This window comes from Taeniopygia guttata, chromosome 1A, assembly GCF_048771995.1.
Source record: "Taeniopygia guttata chromosome 1A, bTaeGut7.mat, whole genome shotgun sequence".
Classification (NCBI taxonomy): Eukaryota; Metazoa; Chordata; class Aves; order Passeriformes; family Estrildidae; genus Taeniopygia; species Taeniopygia guttata.
In genome coordinates, this window is record NC_133025.1 from 3215096 (window position 1) to 3237626 (window position 22531).

The 22531-nt window shown below is 49.7% G+C and overlaps 1 protein-coding gene across 2 annotated transcripts in view; it reads left to right on the forward strand.

Moving 5' to 3' along the window:
* Positions 1-22531, forward strand: part of PODXL (podocalyxin like) — a 46538-nt gene that overhangs the window by 16988 nt on the left and 7019 nt on the right. For both annotated transcript variants that reach the window (XM_072918544.1, XM_030290039.4), the window contains exons 2-5: positions 12576-13400; positions 15438-15589; positions 16056-16121; positions 22343-22499. In XM_072918544.1, coding sequence (XP_072774645.1) covers positions 12576-13400; positions 15438-15589; positions 16056-16121; positions 22343-22499 — 1200 coding nt within the window. The remainder of the gene's footprint in view (positions 1-12575; positions 13401-15437; positions 15590-16055; positions 16122-22342; positions 22500-22531) is intronic.

Consider the following 22531-nt stretch of genomic DNA (forward strand, 5'->3'; position numbering starts at 1 on the left):
GAGCAATTGTTTGGGAGGAAGTTGAACCATAATGTAATAGACTCCCATGGGATTTACTATTAGTAATTATTTGTATTGCTCTGGCACCTAACCAAGGTTGGGGCCCCGGTTAGAAAGGTGCTGGATCAGCCTGTAGATGAAGGTAGCTCTTCTGTCCAAAATCTGTCCACTCTTGCAGGTACAGATGGGGAAACTGAGGCAGGGAGAGGTTGATGAGGGTTGTTTTGGAGAGTTGTGGCTCAGCAAGGAGGTGAGCCAGCACACAGTGCTTACAGGAGCATCCTTCCTCTCTGGGGGTAAATCCTAGAACATGGAATTGCAAAATGGTTTGGGTGGGAAGGAATTTTAAAGACCATCTTGTTCCACCCCCCTGCCACGGGCAGGGATACCTTCCTCTGGAGCAGGTTGTTCAAATCCCATCCAAGCTGGCCTTGGACACTTCCTCTACTTGTGCTGCTTCTAGTTCCACCTAAGAGGCCATTGGGTACCAAATGTGCTGTGCTGGAGGGTCCTGCCCTGAGACAGCACTGAAAAAGGTAGTTTCTCACTGTCTGTGCCTTTAATAAGTGATTTCTGTGATCATTTTAAGGAGGGGAGGAGCAGGAGCTATCAAAGAACATAAATTCTTCAAATGGAAACCGAGTCCCACTTCTCCTGAAAAACAAAATAAAACAAACAACAAAACAAAAAGCTAAAATGGATTTCTCTTTCTGTAAAACGGACAGTTTCAGGAGACTTAAATAATGAGGCAATTACGAATTTGCCAACAATAAAAGCTGATCAGATTACACAGGCCTGTAAAACCAGGGCCCTGTAAAGCCAGATCGTCACCGGAGCCATTTGGTGGGAAAGAAACTCAGTGCCAGACAGTCTTTAAATAGTTTTGAATAAGAGGGAGGGTTGGCTGTGTCCTTCCCTTCCGAGGCTCTCCCCACCTAAAGAATAGCCCTGAGCCTCCTGCCAAGTCCAGCGTGTCCCGTCCATGCCCGAAGGCTCCACTCACAGCCCAGTATATAAATATATGTAGGTGCTCAAGCAATGTGTATATATAGAGCTTCCCAGTTATCTGGGAAGACCCCACCCTGAGGGAGGTGTGGGTGTGGAACTGGAGGAAAAAAAAAAAAAAAAGGTGGGACCCAAAATAGCATCGACACACAAAGGATCCCAAGGAAACGTGGAGCTGTCCTCACGGCATAGACAGGAAATCTCTGGGCTGCTGGCTCGGTAATCCCGGCTAGCCAAGGTCATGGGGGACTGATCGTGGTGGAGGGATGGATCCTGACACCCATCTTCTGCAAAAATCGTGGGATGAGGGGTGTGAGGGGGAAGCTTTTATGTCAGTGATGATTTGCAGGTTGTCCCAGATGTGCCTGCAGAGGAATCTGTCTCCAGCACAGCCTGAAAGAGAAATTAAAGTAGACAGAACTGGGGAGGATATTTAACCAGGAATCACTCAAAATTTTACTTAGAGAAGCTGGGATGCTTGAGGGCATCACCCGTGCCTCTTGGAGGTGGCTTCTATGTCACTTGGCATCAGTTGTGTCTTTCACATCACCTTAGTGTGTCAATAAACCAAAGATCTCAGAATCACAGAGTATCTCCAGCTGGAAGGGACTCACAAGGATTATCCACTTCAAAATATTTCAGGTCATCCTCTTTGGGCTCATCCTGGCCTGTGTGAGATGGACTGGGGGAGGCAACATGACTTGCCACTTGGAAAAGTAAATTTGCTGGCTGGAGGGCATCCTCGGTTTTGATGGCACAAGTTTGGGCTTTAGATCCCTGCTGCTAATACCAGATACCAGCTTTAACACTGCTGTGTGGTCTGGCTTTGTCAGGCTGTGAGGTTCCAGCCTGTCCTTGTGCTTGGGGTTGATCCTTTTCCTTTAGGAAGAGTCCCTGCCATAAGAAAGGGAATATTCCCTCCCTTCCTCTTCCTCACTGCAAAAATGAGTGACGCTCACAAGAAGCCAAGGGAGTTTTGGCTGCACAACCAACCCACAGGAGCTCTGCTCCACAAGAGCCTTGTGGCCCTCATTGCCCGTGGTATAAAGTCTAGACACGTTGCTGATGCACGGCACCCAGCTTGAGTGACACTGGATGTGACAGCTCTTCCCTGATGCCAGCCAGCTGGAAGAGGTTCAGCTGGCAGGATGAGTAGCTCAGGGCCATCTCCATCCCTGCCTTGCTCAGCAGGAACCCAAATATGGATCCAGCCAGCTGGAGAGGAGAGCAAGGTGAAGAATTTCATCCCCCTGTGCCACCTGACAACCTGTAGGATGCTCTCTTCACTGCCTTCTTTGGTCCTGCCTTTCTCCATGGCAAAAACTGGGAAAAACTGATTTTCAGGGAGACCTGATTGTGGCCTTTCCGTAGTTAAGGGTGCTTATAAGAAAGATGGGGACAAACTTTTTAGCAGGATCTGTTGCAATAAGACAAGGGATGATGGTTTTAAACTGAACAAGGTTCAATCTAGATTAGATACAAAGCAGAGATTTTTGAGGATAAGGGTGCTGAGATGCTGGCACATTTTGTCCAGTGGAGCTGTGCATTCTCCATCCCTGGAAATGTTCAAAACCAAGTTGGATGGGACTCTGAGCAACCTGATCTAGTTGAAGATGTCCCTGCTCATTGCAAGGGGGTTGCACAAGATTTTAAACATCTGTTCCAACTCAAACTAAGCTATGATTCTATGATGTGACATCAAATCTGACATCAACCAAAGCTTTCCATGCCCAGGAATTAGGAAGGGCCAACCTCAGCTGGGGAGGAAGGTGTGCTCCATCCCTGGTGTTTGGACAATGTAACATTTACAAGCTTTTTTTCTGGGGACCATCATCAAATTTCTCCTGAATTAACTTTCCTAAAGTGCGTCAGCTCCCCCTCCTCAGAGCTGAGGAGAGCTTGATTTAACTTACTTCATTTGGGCTAAATTAAATAAAGACTGATTTAAAGCTGAACAAGGGGCTGGCCTCCTGGTGGGTTGTGTGCACTTTGACTAATCCACTCTGAAATCATACCTCCTTTTAATTTTAGATTAATTTTTTCTGCGTACCCCTGTGTAGACAAGCCATCAGGGTGAATAAAGATCAGCTCCTGTCTCACGGGCTCACATCCTCACTCCTTCCCAAGCTGTCTGGAGTGAAGTCCTCCAGGACAAGCCAGCAAGGGATGATTCATCTTTCTGGGGTGAAAAGCAGCAGGAGGAACTTTTTCTCTGTCTTAATAAATAAATCTGTGTCTCCAGACACCCTCGTTGATGAGCAGCAGGGCTGGAGAAAGGAGGTCAGGTCCCCAGAAGGGGCTGCTGGAATGTGACAGTTCAGCCCTCAGGAGCAAAGCTGATCCTTTGGCCAAGCAGTTCATGGTGTTGGCTTCTCCAAAGGTCTCCTTCCCACCACCTTGGCAGCTCCACAGCTCCTTAGTGCTCGTGGCCCAGCCCTCAGCCTTGGGGAGAGGTGGTGAAATTCCTCCAACACTTCTTCCACCCCAGAGAGAGGTGGCAAAGATAGATGGGATCCTCATGTGGTCAAGGTGGAATTGCCAATCTTTAGGTTCTTCTCATGGACCTGAGATACCTGTCCAAATTCGGAAAAATCTAGACTTTTAAGCCTTTTAGTAAAAAAAAAAAGGCCTTTTTAGTGTCCATGTCCACAGATAAAATCCTGAAAAACCATCTTAAAGACTTAAAACATCGAAGAAAAACACAAGATATTCAGTGTATAACAAAGTTCTGTATTCTTACAGCTTTCCTGTGGTTTTCAGTGTTGTGTTGACTCATGACCACTGCTTTGGGACAGAGGCTGCTGTGCTTTACCTTGACCCAGAGAGATTTTCTGGCCCATTTCTTGGTGTAAACCTTGAGTTTCTTCCAAAGTCCTGTGTGACTTTTGCAGAAATTGAGGGAGTCTCAGGGCTAAATGTACCAGACAGGGCGTCCTTCAGCAATGGGTGATTGATGCTCTCTTGGTACAGGCCACAAATCCTCCTTCAAAGCAGCAAGGTCATCATGGGACAGCCCCACTCTAGTGGTACAAAGGATTCAGGAGAGGACAGGAGCGTGGCCATGTTCTGTGTTTTGGAGGGCCTGGTCAGGCTGGGACATGAGGCATTTTTGGCTCGTGCTCCCCTTGTTTCTGCTCCAGCAGTTCTGGTGCCATTTCCTATATGACAAGTTTTTTCCTATATTAAAGAAATATGGATATTGATCTAGTACCAATATCCAACTGTGATGGACAAAAACTCTCTAACACTTTAAAGTTAGAAAGCGTGTGTTTATTCGATGCTGGGATAGCCCCCAAATCCACACCGCAGCTTCCAGGTGATTACAGAGCCCTTTTATCCATATAAGTATTGAATACCCAAAATACAAATACACATTCATCGTTTTGGTACATCCCATTCCTCGCTTCCTATGCTAATCACTCCAAAAGCCATTCAGCATGCGTGGTTTGTTCCTTGAAATGGGTCGGTGTCCCTTTCATGGGGGGGGGTCCCAAAATGAGGAAGTCAACGAAGTCTTCCTTGTTCTGACCTTTCTCCCTTTTCAATGCAAATATGACAAATGAAATCTTGGTAGAACTCCCATTCCTTGTCTTCAGTTGGTTTCAGAACAGAGGAGGCCCACAATTGTCTTATGTTCCTAAAAGCTATTTGTCAGTTTATATTCTTCATTATAAACCCAGCTAACTAAACATTGTGCTGACAAGCAACCAATTATTAGTTAACTACTAACTCCTAACTTCATCAAGGCCTACTCATTTTAATTAACTCTAGCAAGGCTAATCTCTAACCAAAAATCTTAGTTCTTCTAAAATCTCTAAATTCCTTCAAGTTTATGATTCCAAGGTGTTTCTGGCTGCAGTGACCCAGCTCATTCTGCAGCCTGGGAAAGGTGCAAGCCTGGAGCCAGGTCCCTTAAAAATCCCATCGTGGATAGGATGGAAATATGCTCTTTCCCCTGATGGAAAGAGGATTATTTCCAGGCTTAGTGGTGAAAAATGCCTGTGGGTTGCGTGGATAGAGGTGGGCACATGTGTATGTGTTTGCTTGATTCCTTGACAACCTCCTGTGAAGGATTTCAGAGCCTTCATTTTCCACAGTGGTCTTCCTGTCTCCTTCTGATGGCTTTTTTGTCTTTCCCCTTCACTTTTTAGATAGCCACAGATTTTCCATGAGAAGAGTTGTGGAGACACAATCCTAAATAGGATGTCCTATGTTTATCCATAAGAGAGGCTGGACTTCCCACTGCTGGCATTCCTGGCTGGAGCTGGCCATGGGATGCAGAACAGCCTGGGATGGACCAGCTGAGTCCACTTGAGTGAAAAATGCCACTGATCACAAATTTCTGGCAAACCCCAGACTCTGAGGAGAAATTCAGAAGAGTTCCAAGCGTGGCATGAAGGACAATCCAACAACGTTTTTGAGAAGGTGGGAGTGAGGAACGCTGAGATATTCCTGCTCCCTCAAACCCACTGCCTGGTCATTAATTAGTGCAGCAAATGAACCCATTTCTGCCTTCCCAAATGTGGTTTAGAGGGACCAAGGGAGTGAAGAGGAGACGAGTCAGGGCTGCAGGAGTGTGGGGAGGTGTGCCTTGGGATGATTATTTTTGATATTTGTCACACTTCCAAATGAAACAGCAGACAAGCTGAGCTGGCTCAAAGACTTGCAGAAAGAGCTGATGGGGAATTTGTTAATGAAGCAAATTTGTCATCAGAAAATGCTGGTTCATCAAAACCTGGGTTCTGGGGACATGTGTTGCAGCCCTGGCAGGAAAAGCGTATCAGGCTGCGGGTGGGTTTCTTGGTTGAAGTCAAGGAGGTTTAAAAACTGTTGTGTGAATAAAATAAAGCCAGGCAGATCTAACAGAGGGGATGAAGCAGCCAAAGCTCACGTGAGGTTTGCTTCAAGTCCTGCTCTTTGGGCTTCAGGGTTACTTGTACTTGGTAAAAATAGGGAAAACTTGAATTTTTCCCAGTTCTGGAAGCAGAGTGGCCTTGTGGCTACTGTAGGGATGTGATTCACTGCAAAATGCTGCAGACTTAGAGTCCTCAAGATGATGCTAAAATGCTATGAGGACATTCTGCAGATCTCCTGCTGAGGGGTATCTCTAGGCTGGCAGTGGAGTAGGAAGCCCTGGATGCTCCTCTCCATCTGGAGATGAGACAAAACTGCTCGGGGCTCGAAGCACATCCATTTCTTCCCCCTGCCCTGCTCCAAATCCAGACAGAAAGGGTCTGTTGGGAAGGGTTTTCAGGGCAGAGGCTGTGGCTGCAGATTCCTTCAATTTGACAGCAGAGAAGAGGGCATTGTCAGCATTACTGCCTCGGCCTCACTGTCACTTCCATGCACGATGTAAAGAGCTGCAATTTGAAGAGAATTTTCCAATAGAGTCTTTTCACAGGGGGGCAAAGGAGGTTCCCTGCTGACAATAAACCCAGTGGATTCAAATCAGAGTCCAGGCACACTCATTTCATAGAACCATAGAGTGGTTTGGTTTAGAAAATACCTTAAAAATCACCTCATTCTAACCCCCCTGCCATGGTCAGGGACACCTTCCACTATCCCAGGGTGCTCCAAGCCCTGTCCAGCCTGGCCTGGGCACTTCCAGGGATCCAGGGTCAGTCACAGATTCTCTGGGCACCGTGTGCCAGGCTCTCACCCCCTTCACAGCCAAGAATTCCCTGCCCTGACCTGCTGCCAACACTTCTTTGATGCAGCCCCTCCCCAGGTGTTATTGCAGCACTAGTTATACCCAGCCATTAGGTCTCATCTTTAACATTTTGCAGAGCAATTCTATCAAAACTGTTCTGCAGCAGTTTTTGTTCTGGCAGGGGTTTGGAGAGGATATGTCTGCACTGGATGATTGGACTGATGGATTAGAGGCAAATGTTCTGGCAGCTGCTGTTGGGCCTTTCCCCATCCTCTAACCCAGGAAGCCAAGTTGATCTTTGGCCTGGGTGAAGCCATTTCATAAAGCTGATGGTGAGGCTGGCAGCAAAGGGGTTGGGTGATACTCATTGGGAAAGCATCCTAAGACATAGAGAGTGCCAGGGTGCTGTGTAAAATGCCCTTGTACCACATCCCTCACTAAAATCTCTGCAGGCAGCTCAGGAAGACCCTGTTTGGATCTCATCTCTCCCTAAGCCAATGGAAGGGAAAGAGCCTCTGCACAGGCAAAACTAAAAACCATGTGAAGTAACCACTTGTTCTGGTAGCTCAGCTTAATTCCAGGATAAATAACACTGCTCCGTGATATTCTGCCAATCTGATCCCTCTCACAGTTTCAAAAGGAGGTGACAGATTTCCTGTCCTCTGCTGCACCTCAGACATGGCTGCATTGCAGCGGGGTGGATAAAGCCCTCCTTGCTCTCAGGAGCTTCTTGCAATGCAAAGAAAAGTCCAGGAGCTTCCTCACTCACTTTGGCAAATTCTGTCCCCTAGGAAAGGCCACCCCCAGAGCCTCAGCCCCTGCTTTGCCTTTGATGAACTCAACCCGCTGCCCCTGTTCAATCAGGAAAGGCTGCACAAAAGGGGAGGAAAATAGGAACTTCCTCAGGGCCTGGCTTACATCCCTTCCCCTTCCCTGGGCTGCTCAGGCTCCTTAGCTTTCTCATCCCGCCTTGGGAGGAGCAGGAGCTGGCTGGTGTAAGGCTCCGAGCCGGGCTCAGCCCGCCGGCATGGGGTGTGTCACCCTCCGTTTCCTAAGTTATTCTTTTGAGTTTCCTTTTCTCACTATTAATAGAAATTCAGCCAATATCTGAGCTGTTTCAACAAGGTGGATGGGGGGAGGCAGGGGGAGGCGTTACCAAAATAGGAAGCGGGAAGCTGTTGGGGAGGGAATTAATCAGAGGAGCTGCGTGGAGAGGGAATTAATCCCTGGCTTTGGGTGGGCTGTGAGAGGATGGACGGGATGTGTCCTTTCACTTTGCATTTTGAGCCTGTTTGATTCTCTTTTTGCGCTCCAAGCCTTGACCTTTCCAAAAAAGCTTCTCCCCAGCCTGCAAAATTCCACATACTCACTGCACTGAGGTTACAACCAGAGCATCAGAGCATGGTTAAACTGGAAGAGACACATGAGATTAGATGTTAGCTGGAAATTAGTAGGAAATTTCTTCCTGTGAGGGTGATGAGGCCCTCAGAGAAGCTGTGTCTGCTCCATCCCTGGAAGTGTTCAAGGCCAAGGCTTGGCGCATCCTGGGGTAGTGGAAGGTCTCCCTGCCCATGGCAGAGGGTCGGACTAGAGCCCTTCAAGGTCCCGTTCAACCCAAACCATTCTGATTCCGTGAGTTAGAGGTGGTGCGCAGCACCTCAAAGATGTGTCTGGAGCTGCTATTGCAAGGAGCTGTGTTAGCACAAAGCAGCTCACCTTTCCTTTTATATTTTGGATGACTTTTCACACCCCACCAGCCCCTGACCAGAGAACTCCCACACCATCCCTGTCCACACCCACACGGACACTTCCAGCCTCCCAAACGGGCTGAAAAAGCTTGTCTGGGTAATTAGCAATAAGGGAAAGTTGTGTCCTGGTTTCCCCATCCCAGAGACAAAGTTGTATCACAGGCCCAGCCATGGGATACACGTATCCGGACATGAAATCATGTTTTTGCAGCTCACTCATTTCCTCTGCTTGGCCGCCGAGCTCGCGGATGCGTGCAGGGCTCGCACCCTCCTCCCACAGCTCTACCCCACACCCAGCACCAGAGGTTTGGGCTTTCTGAGGGACACATGCAAGAAGAGAAGCGCAGACCAACCCCTAAGTCAAAATACCCCCAGTAGCTTGCTGAATTGCTCTACTTTTCCCTAAAATAGGGAATTGGTGACGGTCCAGAAGTGTGAAATCAAAAAAGCGGCCTTGGAGTGACAAAATGCAGCCAGGAAGGTCAGGGGCAGGCAGGTGGTTTTTTTGTGCCTTCTGGAAAACAGGGTGAGGGACTCTGGCTGAAATTCATGTGGATTTTCTTTTGAGAAGGGTCTCCTCTGGGTAAGGGAGTGATAACTTTGAGGATCTTGCCTCCATCCTCCTCCTCCTCCTCCTCTCTCATAGATGTCTTAAATCCTTTTATCTCCAGGCTCATGGCATGAAGGGATCACTTGTCCCCTGCAAAAGGACTTACTGTATCTTTTGTGAGTGATTTTCATGCTGAAGGGGCCCCAAACATAATCCTGTCCTGTCAGGCTGTTCTTACCAAGGGTTTTCTCCTCCTTCAACCAGATCCTTTTTGTTTCTTCTGTTGGGGACAGTTGTCAGGCAATACTGGCCACCAGCCCAGGCAAACAGGGGCTCGTTACCAGTTATTATCCCTGAGTCCACCACTGAAATTTGGCACAGCGAGGGAGGAAGAGATTGAAAAAAAACCCCATCTTCTGGCATTTGAAAGAGATACAGTACATGTGGAAGGAAAACAGTGACTCCTGGGACTGTGGTGCTTGTTCTGTAGTTGTTTCTGCTTTGGAATTAAGTTTGCAATGGGTTTGCCTAAGCCAGGTCTTCTGTGGGTGGTGATCCTGCAAGACACCAAAAAAAAAAAAATAACAATTTTTCTAAATGAAATGCATTTTTTTTCCCAAAACTGCAGTGAGACAGAGTCCCTGGACAAACAACAACATTAAGCTCAGCGCAATAAAGCTGCAGGAAGGTATTGAACCCCGTGACTGCAGCAGCACCTGGTGCAGCATCAGTGAGAAAACAGTTTAATTTAATGCAGCAAGATAGAAAAGGTAAATTTTGCTGACAGAAAGGTGCCCCAAAACCTGCAGGAGGGGTGTGGAGATGGATGTTGCTGCTCCTCTGTGGGAGAGGATCTTGCCCAGCTGTAGCCACAGCCCCTCTCCACTGGTGTAGTGTAGGTCCAGCCCATGATGCTTGGCCCCACTTAAATCACTGGTCCTGGCCTAATGAGGAAGAATAAATGGATTTTTAACATCTCTTGACCTTAGTGAAGAGGAACACTAGAAGTGGATGCAGACATACAGAAAGATAAAAGACTAATGAGATTTTTGGGTGCCAACTTGAGTCTTGGTTCTTCTCCCACTCATTTTTTTGGGGACTGTGTCACTCTGTGCCCCAGAATAGAGCTTTCTACCACCCCAGCCAGGACTAGCCTGGAGGATGTCACCAGATCTCTCCATTAGCAGAATGCTAAAGCAGAATTGCTTTGGGCTTTTGCTCTCAGTTTTTTGCTAAAAGTGGTAAAATCCTATCTGCATCTCCCCAGGGTGGGACAGGAAAGTGCTGGGGCAGGGATCCTGGTTCCTTGGATCACAGAGTGGTCCCAGATGGCCACCAGGACTGGCCTAGAGCCAAAGCATGGTCCTGCCCCCTTCTCTTGGGCTCAGTTGAATTGAATTGTCTTTTTGACCTCTGTTTGGAACCTTTAATTTCTGCCCCTCTGGGATGAGACTGGGGCATGAAGAGGAAATGAGAGCAGTGGGGGATTTCTTCCCTCCTCCCTTTCAACCCATTCTTTCTTTACGTCTCTTTTGTATTGTTTCCACCTTTAGGAGATTTTTTGTACCTCTTTTGCTGTCAGACCCCCTGTCAAACTTTCACATCCTATTTATGGGACAGACCCATTTTGTGGATGCCTGGTCTCTCCCCAGGTTGGTGCAACCATCACTGACAATTTAAGCCACACAAATTGATAACACAACTAAGGAGGTGGTAGATCAAAATTCCCTCCTATCTTTGGCACCTGGGGTTTATCTGTCAGGACCCCGTGATGGTGTTTTACTTCTTTACCTTTTCTTCTCCTGCAGACACTGGTCAGCCTATAGGAAATATGACTTATCTTCACAAAAGCCCTTTTCCTGCAGATGTAATGGAAATGTTTTCTCACAAGCCAAGTGTTTCCTAAAATAATTCATGCTGCTACTTTCAGTTACACTCACATCTTGATTGTGTTTCCAGGAGTGGCTGCTCTTGGTGGCTGGTGAGGAAACCATGTTTTGGGAGGAGATCTGAACTTTTACAAAGGCATGGAGTGACACGACAAGGGGTGATGGCTTTAAAGTGACAGAGAGCAGGGTTAGATGGGATATTGGGAATAAATTATTGTCTGGGAGGGTGGTGAGGCCCTGGCACAGACTGGCCATGAGGAATGAGATGATCTTTGAGGTCCCTTCCAACCCAGATCAGTCTTGTGGTGCTATGATTCCCCTGAAATGGTCAGGAAGTTGTATGAGCTGATCAGTGTGGGTGCATTCCAACTGAAATATTCTATATTCCATTCCTTTCCTTTCCATTCCCTGTTTGGATGCCTATGCAAGGCCCAGCTGTAGCTCCTCTGCCTCCTCCAAACCCACTCTGTCCCCAGGCAGTTCCCACAGGAACCCAAACTTGTTGCAGCCTCCCAATCCCAAATCCCACTCCCCAGGTCCTTCTCAATGCAGATGATGGGGTTAAATTTTCCCAACAGAAACCTGAGCTTGATCAGATCTTTCATGCACAATCAGTGTCAATAGTCTTTATTAGAGAAGATACTTTGCCTGTGTGCCAGCACAGAGGAATAAAGCAGATCTCTGTAGAGCAACATTAGGCTAAAAATCAATCCTTGGAAGTGTGACTGCTGTTTTGGAGGGTTGGAAATAATATATGAATGCTTCATGGGGAAAAAAAAAAAAATATAGCAGCTCTTCTCACAGTCCCCAAATGGAAGAACCTTCTCCCCAAATCAGGTCATTGCTTTGACTCCAGAGGGATCCATGGATAAAGAGGCTCAGCCCATGTTTCCTGAAAGGTGAAAAATTGACTAATTTTTCCAGGAGTGAATTTGAGTAAGCGCCCAGAAGTGGTGGTTGCCACATAGAGAAATACTCTGTGGCCATTGATGGAGCTCCTGCAGTGATTGCAAACAGAAGAATAGACCCAGGGTTTTATAGTGGTTTAGCAGTGAAAATACCCCATTTTGGCACCACAGCACATTGCAGAGCTCTCTGCAGTGAGAGAGTTCTCTCTTGTCAGGTGAGTTGTCCTCCAGCTGCATCTCCCACTGAGGAACAGCTTCATCATTTGAAAGTTTTCTTCAGAAACCAAACACAGATCTCTTTGCACATGATAATGTGAGATAATTGTTTGGGTTTAATGATCTTGGAGATCTTTTCCAACCTTAATGATTCTGTGTCACCTCATCTCTTCAGGGATGTGGGAGACCCTCATGACAGGGGTGGACACTTGCAGTCAGTGCATCCCTTGGCTGTCCCCTTACAAGGGCTGGACCTGCTTTATTTTGGGAACACTTGCAGGGCTTTGCTTGGAAGCTGGTGGACCTCCCATGTGAGGGAGACCTGTGTCCTGAGACCCAGCAGGCCTTGTCCTCCTGCTCTTGCTCTAAAGACCTGTTAGTTTGACTACATTAGGAGATTCCTCTTGTCCTCCTCTGCTCTACTTCCTGCTGGACACAGTGGTACCAGAACATGGAGTTTGATATCACTTTGGAGAGCACGAGGCAAACCCTGAGTGAATGACTCGTGGTTTATACCAGTGTTTACTTCTACAAATACACATTCTGAGGGGAAACCAAGGGTAGTTTCCTTAGTTCAGCGTTTACTTTGGCGTTTTCACTTTTCCCCAGGTGTCAGCTCTCAGGATGATGCGGATTCTGCAAACCCGGGACAAACCCTGACCACGGAAACCACAGAAACCACCACGGTGACCACAGCTGCTAGCGAGAGCACCAGTGAGATCTCACTAACCACCACATCACCACCTACCACGCTCCAAACCACCACCACTACCACGACTCCACCTGCTGTGGCAGCAGCCAGCTCTACTCAAAGCACCGTCGTTACAACCAACGCGGGAACGTCACCGTCCTCCGCTGCCGTGTCACCCACCACAGCGACAGGGACCGCCCCCACAACGCTGGGGACCACATTGTCTGCCACCACCACCCCATCCCACACGTCTGGGCAGGACAGCTCCCCACACAGCACCACCAGCCCCACAACCACCCCTGCTGCAAACTCTGCTACTTCTAGGCAGCCCAGTAGTACCACAGCCAGCGTGGGGAGCTTGGGGACCACCGCTGCTGCAAAACCTGTTGTCACTAATGCAACCACTACCCCAGGAGCTGTAGGAGATGTTGGCACATTCTCTTCCACCACAGGGCCTTCAGTAAGGCAGCCTTTGGATCATTTGCCTACCACCACCGTGAGCACCACAGAGCCAAGAACTGACCCTTCCCAAAGCTCCGAGGAATGTGTTTTCCCTCCTCCACAATGTGCCACCAAGAAGCCTTCTCCTTCTCCGAGTTCTCCAGCCCCTTCCACCAGTCCTGGAGGCACCAAGACTTCTGTTACCCCTCCGACTGGATCCCCATCCCTCACCACCACTCCAATGTCACAACCTGGCAGCAAAGACGTGGTCCCAGCAGCCACCACGACAACTCCTGGGGCAGGTAACAGGAGACAGGAACCTTGGTTTCTGGGTGTTGGGAGGCTTTTTGTGTTTTCTCTTCATCTGGCTACCTAAGCACCTCCTGCCATTCTGGGCTGTGTCATTTTAGGACTTTCCAGCACAGTTGTCTGTGTGACAAGCGCGTGTTTAAGTCCCTCGCTGGAAGTCGAGTCAATGCAGTCAGTGAAATTCAAGGAATGAATCAACTGGCAAAGTGCAGGCATTGGCTTTTGGGTGGACCAAATGGTGCCTGAAGCACCATCAGCTGCAGTGGCTCGATCTTCAGTGACGGCAGATGGGGACAGCAGCTGTGGGTTGGGAACTGAGGCGGGGGACTGGGGAAGCAGCGTGACAGCCCCTGGAATGCTGCCCCTGGGAGATCCCTGCTGCAGCTGACAGCTTAGGGAAGGCTGGCTGGGCAGGCACAGAAATGAGCTTTAGATGACTAAGGAGATTTGTGGTAAACTCTGAGTTTACAACCCCTGAGGAGTCTGACTTTGGTAGGACGTCCATCAGTGCTGCGGGAGGGTTTTGGCTGCTGGCTGCTGTCTAGGCAGCATGAGGAGTGTCCATGTGCTGTTTAGGACCTTGCTGAACACCAGTAAGGTGTTTTCTCTGGCCTCTGAAGTTTTACAGTCGTGTCAGCTCCTGGGTGTCCTGGCCAGGCACAGTTCAGCCTCCTAAACTGGTATTTTTGTCTGGTAGCATTCACAGGGAACTCACAACCCTGTAGGACTGTGAGAGCTCCACAGAGCCTTCCAGATTTGGCTGGGACTGTGGGTTCAGCTCACATCTACCTTTGAATAAAAGCTGTGATCCCTTCATTATCTTCCCCTGGAAAATGTTCTTCTTGATCCAATTTCCAGTTATCTGGAATACAGAAACCGTTCAAAAACCATTGCCATCCCCCTCAGCCTCTCAGCTGTTTGCACCACTAAATGGGCCAAGGTTTTATTGCAAGGCCATAAATTTAAAGCCATCTTTACTGGCTTCCCCCAAGTCATGTTTTCCTGTGTGGGCAGGAATGAGGTGAAATGGATATTTTCATGAAGGATGTTTCTTTTTCGTTTCTTTCCCCTCCTGCTCCACAGGACTGTTCTCCACTGAAGGATCATATATAAAATTATGTTAATTCAAATTGGGCCTCAAGCATTAAGCCTGAAGAGGTCTAAAAAACCCTTTATATTTAATAAATAGCTGGCAGAATGCATTAGAAACAGATGGCTTTGGAATTAATTCTCTCCTGGAGCCTTCAGAACGTGTCTGAGAGAAATATCCCTTGTTTTTTCTGTGGAAGAGGTAGGAGTCCCGAGAGCAAATAGGCTGTGAACATCCTTTGGCATTTTAATTCTCTTTGTCACCACTTAAGGATCAATTAGGAAGCCAGGGATGAAGATCCATGTCTTCAAAGGGATCTGGGAAGGCAGGAGGCTGCTGTGCTGATGTGCTGATGATACAGAGCTTAACCAAGTCCTCAGAGGTCACCTCGGGTATCAGAGACACCTGAATGGGGCTTGTAGACTTGGGACTTGTGTCCTGGCAGGACACCCCAGGCTGTCTCCTGTAGAACCAGGCACTACTTCTGAGCTTGTCACCCTGGAATTTTTCCATGGAGGTGCAGTCAGCAGAGGTTATGGCATTACATCCCCTCCCAAGCAGGTGGCAGATCCTGGGTAGGCAGGTCTGTGTCTGTTGGGGAAATCTCCATGGGAGACGCCCCAAATAAAGTGAAAGGAGGGTCACCCCATAGGTGATTACCCAGCTACCCACACACAGCCATCCAATGGCCTTTGGTTCCTCTCTGATGACTTTCAGCAGCAGAAAATAAAATCAGCAATCAGATTCTTTTCATATCAAATTTTAAAAATATATAAAATTAAAGAAGCAATGGAAAGCCTCTCCAGCACAATGAGCTTCAAGGTAGAACTAGAGATGAAAACCAATTTTGAGGTGATCCCTTACAGGGCTGTGCCATCTGTATCCTCTATACTGTGTCAGTGTCTGTCTGCTTGTTTTTTGGTGCATGCTGGGGAGCCAGACCAGAGTACCCACGACGTTGGAACTGCCAAACCCACCAGCACCTCCCAGAGCCCTGGCAGTGCCCAGCCTCCAGCCTCGGGGGACCAGCCAGACCAGGCAGAGAGCTGCAGTTCTGGCCAGCAGCAGCCCAACATTTCCTCCACAAACGAGGTAATGGCACCAAACGGGAAGGTGGGCACCTCTCAGAGGTGTTAACTCAGCTGCCATCCCACGTGCACGTGAGCCTGAGGCTCTTCTCACTGTTCCTGTGATAGAGAGAGAGAGACCTGCCAGCAAAGCAATTCCAGGTTGTAGAATTACGGAACTCTTTAGGGTGGAAAGGGCCTTTAGAGGACATTTACTCCCATCCCTGTCTCCTGGAGCTTTCCAGAGAAGAGACAATGAGGATGGAGGTGAAGGGGAGGGGTCTGGAGCACCAGGAGCAACTGAGGGAGCTGGGAGGGCTCAGCCTGGAGAGAAGGAGGCTCGGGAGGCTCAGACTTTTGGCTCTGCACAACTCCCAGGAGGAGATCAGGCTCTTTTTCCAGGAAACAAATGATGGGCTGTTGGATTGGTGATCAACTGTCCTTCCAGCCTTTGTCCACCACTGAGAGTTGCTTTTTTCCTGCCTTTCCAGCTCATCTGTAATGAACAGGTTCAACATACCGGGCCCACCATCCAGCTGAAAGAACCCAGAACCTGTGTAAGTACCACCTTTTTGACTTCCATGGAGAATTAGCAGCTGTTGGAGGTTCAGATTTTAACCTGTGGTGCTCTGAGCGTGTGAGAAAAAGCTCAGAAATGAGGGAATTTCACCAAAGATGCGACCAATGTAAAATGGTGAATGCAAACCCATGTTCAGCATAGTCACCAGTGAGGGATGTGGCAGGAGGACAAGGGGCCAGTGTTGTCTTCTCCAAGTAGAATGACCAGCTGAGCCCACCCAGGTCTTACAGAAAGACAAATGGAAAATTTTAAAGGGTAAATCTTTCCCTATGCTAGCAGGAAAGCTTTTTGCCTAAATTGAGGGGCTGAAATTTTGTCCCAAAACCCAATAAAAAAATTGAGGTGTTCCCCTACATTTATTGTGGACTTGTGAGGTTTTGTACCTCACACTGGGCTAGTGTGGCATCAAACTGCAGAGTAACTGGGAAGCAGAGGAGCCTGGAGTTTGGGACTCACTGTGCTCCTCAATGCTCTCATAGAACCCTTAAGTGAGAGGGAAAAAAACTCCATTTCACTGGTTTCAGGCCCTTTACAAGACCAGGGAGCAGTAAAATGTGGTGGGAAGGCTGGGGGCAGGCAAGCCCAACTCAGGAGCACGCTCCAGGATCCTTTCTGGGGGGTGGGCACTGTCTGCTGGTGTTCCTGAGGAATAACCACCCCAGAATGGTTCTGGTGGAAACTGTGAGCTTCCTGGAATAGGGAAGATGCACTATACTGGTAAGTTCCAAATAGGAAGTTTGAAGTTGGTGATAAAGAGGAAGAGACACCAGTAAATGGCTGGTGAGGTCCTGACAGAGTGACTGTGGGTAGGGCTCAGGGGTGGGGTTTGGCATGAAAATGCTCTGGTTTCTAGCAGTGTAAGCAGTGGAAAATTGGCACTTCAGGGACCTTCTCACAGCCTGTGCCATGGGCAGGGACACTTTCCACCAGACCAGATTGCTCCAAGCTCTGTCCAGCCTGGCCTTGGACACTTCCAGGGATCCAGGGGCAGCCTCAGCTTCTCTGGGCACCCTACTCCAGCATCTCACCATCCTGACAGTAAAGAATTTCTTCATAATATCTAATCTAAATCTCTCCTCTTTTAATTTCAAACTGCTCCCCTTTGTCCTGCCACTCCCTGTCCTAAGTGAATCAGAATCAGCCAAGTTGGAAGGGACTCTCCAAGTGAAGCCACACTGTGTTCACAAAACCCCTCCAGACACATTTTGAATTAAACTACTGACCACAGCAGCTCTTGAAATTCCCCGCACCTGGGTGATGGCCCTGCCTGGCAGCCCTGGAAAGGGCTTGGACCTCCCAGCATCATCCACTGTGCTCCTGGAGGAGGGAAATCACCTGCCTGCTGTCTGCTGTCACCTTCTGGCTGCTGCTGGGTGTAAGTGCTCCTTGCCCACACACCTGCAGCAGTGGTGATGTCCTTAGCAGCATCATGCTCTCAATGCTGAGGATGATTCCATGGAGGCCCAGCAGGATGGTCTCTCCTGAGACCACCACTTTCCCCACATAATGTCTTGGACACGGCTGCAGGCTCATGCTGGAAAACCTTCTCATCAAATTTTGCATTGAATATATACAAATATTCAATCAGATGGACAAAATCTAATTTTGGAGCCTAAAAGGGACTTTGGACCGGGCTGGTGTTTAAAGCTTCCCCCCTCCTTCTGGGCACAGTGATGTTCCAGAGCTGCTGTCCTTCCCAGGGAGTTGTACTGGGAGGCTTTTGGAAGTAGGGATGGTGAGGCTGGGAAGCACCAGCGAGCTGAGGGATGGGCAGACACATCTTGGCATTGTGGCCTGCCCCGGGGCCATGGAGAATTGGAGCTGGAGAGCCAGGGATTCTCCCACCCTGCTTCCCTTTGATCCTTCTGGGTGTAATAACGAGCTCAAAATGCCAGTTACACCCCAAAACAGCCACAGAAAGGCTGCAGGGCTGCAAGGGTGCATCCTCCCATCCCATCTCCCTCCTCCTCGGCTGCCAAAGCACCTCCCCACCAAGCGCCCTTAACTTTCCACTTGTTGTATTCCTGAAAATTGCAGCCCATTTTGTGCCTCCCAAGCCGAGCAGATAACAGAGAAATGGCACTATCTGGTTTCCCTGCTTTGTAGGACCAGTAAACACATCTGTAGCCAAATCCTGACAGCAAAGTGAAAAAATCCTCTGTGTTTCACAACCCGTGGGAAAACAGGAAAGTGTGTGCTATAAGGAGAAGTGTTCCAGAAACAGCTCCAATCCTGCTGAGAACAAGCCAGAGTCGGGGTGGCATTGTACTAAAAATTCAGATCCAGAAAGAAGCCAGGGCAATGTGGGGGGAGCAGTGGTGGGGGACATGTCTGGATCACACAGAGCAGGGGAGAGGACACAGCCACCCACCCCATTCACAGCCAGGCTGGTGGGGCAGCACAGTGATGAGGGTACCCCAGCAAACAGCTGGGACTGAACCCAGGAATTGCAGACCTTTCACCCCACCACACCTCACTTTCTCCAGAAAAAAAGGAACTCAAACGATAAATCCTTAAAAAAAAAAAAACCAAAAAAAGCCAAATATACAGTTGGTACCACTTTGTGGACTGTAGATGTTTCACAGGCTGGTGGTTTCCCTGCATCCTTCCTCTTCAGATGATGCTTTGAACCAATGCTGAACAGTTTGGTCCGTGTTCCCCCACCTTCTCCTTCTCCTTCCTTTGATTACTGCAGGATCTTAATGAGTTTTTTAGTAAGGCTTATCAGCTTAATACTTTATATTCCAGAGGATGATTTCTTCCTGGCTCACACATGCAGTTTCAGTTGGGTTTCTCCTGCCTTGGAAGGGATAGGTGGAGGAATGGATGGATGATGGATGGATGATGGAGGGATGGATGGATGGATGGATGGATGGATGGATGGATGGATGGATGGATGGATGGAGGGATGGATGGATGGATGGTGATGGATGGATGATGGATGGATGGATGATGGATGGATGGATGATGGATGGATGGATGGATGCTCTGCTCCTCATCCTAACCCCAAAATGAGTTAGGTGAAGCAAGTAGAGATGATGACAGAGGTGGCTGGTGTAGCCTGAGCTGTGGTTCAGCCACACAACCCCGTGTCCATCTCCCAGGTGTTCCTCCTCCATCGTGTCCCCCGCCTGGACACAGATGTGTCCAAGGAGCTGAGCCAGTGGATGCTGGGGAGCACCAGAACCTGCTGCAGTGGGGGATGCAAAAACCACAGCAGGACCACACAAACCCGCTGGAATTGCTGTGTGACACCCACTGGTCCGGGGACACAGGACAGTCCCTGGAGCAGGCAGAGGGACTCCCTCACCGAGCAGGGTCGTGGTCCCCCCCTCACCCGTGCAGCTGGCGGGGTGGTTTGTTGACTCAAGTGCTGTTACCTCATTCGGGGATGTTGGTTTTAGGTCCCCGCCAGTGTGGGAACCGGATCCGAGCTGCTCGGCAGCGCCTGTCAACTCCGGCCAAGGAATGCGAGCGGCTCCGGGGCGGAGGGGGAGCTGCCAGGGGCATCCCTGCGGCCCTCTCCAGCCCTGGAAAGGGCCAGTCCCTCCAGTTCACCCTCTGCAGGGCTTTAGGCACTGCTCACCACCTGCCACGGGAGTGGTCTCAGTGAGGTTTTAGCCTCGCATCCCACTTCCCTCCCCACCCAAAAAAAAAAAGGGTCTTTTCCCTCCCCATGGAGTGGTAGGAGAAGAAACAGGTAATTATTATTAACTCGCATCCCATTTCCCTCCTCACCCAAGAAAAAAGGGTCTTCTTTTCCCTCCCCATGGAGTGGTAGGGGAAGAAACAGGTTATTGAGGGCTGGGGCAAAGCAGAGCAGCGGCAAAACCAGGGGAAGGAGGATGCAGGAAGGCAGCAGAGGCTTTCCCTTCCTCTGCCAAGCAGAAAGTGCTGCACAGACAGGGACTGGTAAATCACAGGACATTCCAAGTGTAGGAGCACAACCCAGCGTCCAGACGTGATAAAAACACCGCCACCACCGAGCTACACCCCCCTCCTCCCTGTCCTGCTGGGAACCGGCTTTCCAGGGAATGCTGCCCTCGGGCTGGGGCAGATTTCCCACCCAGCTCTTTTCCCAGGGATGGTACAACCCCACAGAGGGGCCCTGGGGAAGTTCTCCTGTGCAAAGAGAAAGGACAGGCGATGGACAGTGGCCATTCCCAGGGACAGCCAGGGCCTCCCGATGCTGAGCTCACCCTCACACTGTGCCCGGGGCCAGCCTTCCGTCCCGGCAAGTGCATCCTGTCTCCACTGCTGCTTCCCAAATATTTAGATAAGATGGGGTGAGATTAGGTGCGTCTCTGAGCCGGGCTGCTCCCATCCCTGCGGGCAGCAAGCAGGATCTGCCAGCCAGTGGTGCTGCTGGGATGGGAGGGCAGGGTTTGGGGTGATGGAGCAGAGCCTTTCCCAGCCAGGAACCTCATTTCAGCAGGGATTAAGTGTCGGAATCTGTGGGTATTGGTGATTCCGAGATTGTAGAAAGTCTCTGTCTTTCTGCCCCGTTGCCAAAGAAGAAGCCATAATTGGTCTGTGCTGGTTTCAAGGTTGTTTATTCTGTTTATCTCTAACATGTTCTGCTGCCCTGCCGCAGCTCTGTCCTGCAGGGCAGCGTGTGGGGCTCTGCCCTCAGTGGGATGTTACAAACATTAAATACCACAAACTACCTGTGCTGGATTTACAATAACGTGCCAATATCTGTCACCTACATTGAACAGTGTGTCCCCAGCCTAAACCAACAGAAAAATGCCAACACCACAGTGAAACATGGAGGGCATGAAGAAGGAGGAAAAGGACAAGACACACCCAATTTCCTCCATCTTGTCCCCTCTGAACCCCTAATCTAGAAATCTAAAATTTTACTTTTGCACCTGTGTCACACTTAATTATTACTCTTATCAAACACTCAAAGCTTGTAATTCATCCTGTAAGATTGAAATCTCTTTTCCATGGACAGAGATCACAGACAGTGTCTCTGGGGGCTCTGTCCAGGGGGGTTCCTGACCCCTGCCAGTGTCCCAGACCTTCCAGGGCAGCCAGAGGGAAGCCCTGGATTCCCACAATTAAGGGCTTTGACACACAGGAGCACCTGCACATGAAAGACTTGTGCACACAGGATCTGTAATATACAGCACCTCTCACACAGGACCTGTGAGGGCCAGGTCTGTGCACAGAATCATGGAAGGATTTAGGTTGGAAAAGCCCGCTAAGATCATCAATTTCAACAATTAACCCAGCACTGCCAAATCCACCCAATCCAAACCCATGTCCCCAAGTGCCACACCCACACGTCAGGATCTGTGCAGGCAGGAGGGTGAGCACTTTAGAGACAACCCAGGTGCTACAAAGCATCAAGTAAAAAACCTCAGGAATACTCCAGAGGGAGCGTGGGCTCCATCCACCCCTCTCCCATCTCTCCAGGGATGCTTTGGTTTGCCCAGAGAAGCTGTGGTTTCCCATCCCTAGACGTGTTGAAGGCCAGGTTGGAGGGGCTTAGAGCAATCTGGTCTATGGAAGCTGTCCCTGCCCATGGCAGGGAGCAGACTGGATGATGTTTTGGGTCCTTTCTAACCCAAACCACTCCATGATTCATCCTGTGGTTCTATCCAAAAGCAAGACCCACTCTCTTGCTCTTCCCTGCAGAGCTGTGGGGAAGCTTTAGGCAGGCCAGGGAGCTGTGTTGGTGGGGACAGGGGGTAGAAAGGCTGGGGATGCCCGTGGGGGAAGTGTGGGGCTGCACAGCCCTGCCCTGCTCCCGCTGTGGGCCCCTGGCCCCCCCAGCACCCCCGCCCCGCTTCCCTCGGGGACCTGCTATTCCTGGAACACCGAAAGCTGCGGCTCACAGATAAGGCTGCGGCAGGGCCCCGGTGAGGAATGGCAGCCAAGAGCTCGGCTCCTTGCAAAGAAACTCCTTTTAAACTTTTCCTGTTCCCCGGGAGGGCCGGCGGCAGCCGGGCAGAGCACAGGGATGAGGGAAGATCACAGAATCCGTTTGGCTGGGAAAGATCTCCGAGATCACCGAGTCCAACCGACGACCCAACACCACCTTGTCCACCAAACCATGGCACGGAGTGGCACATCCAGTCTCACAGGGGTCATTCTCTAAGGGTGGGACATCCTGCACACGTGGTGATGAGGGGGGTGATGCTGGGCAGTCCCTGGGTGGGGGAGCAGTGCTGACCCTCGCTGTCACCACAGGAGGAGTGGAAGACTGCCAGCAAGAACAACTCCTTCTTTGAGAGCTTCTGCTCCACGGCCCAGCACGTGTTTGACGGCAGCAGGGACCGGTGCAGGGTGATGCTGATGGCCTGCAAGAGCCCCTCCCGCCGCTGGGCCGTGCAGGTGGTCCTGCACCGTGAGTACAATCCCACCCTCCTGTGCAGGGGA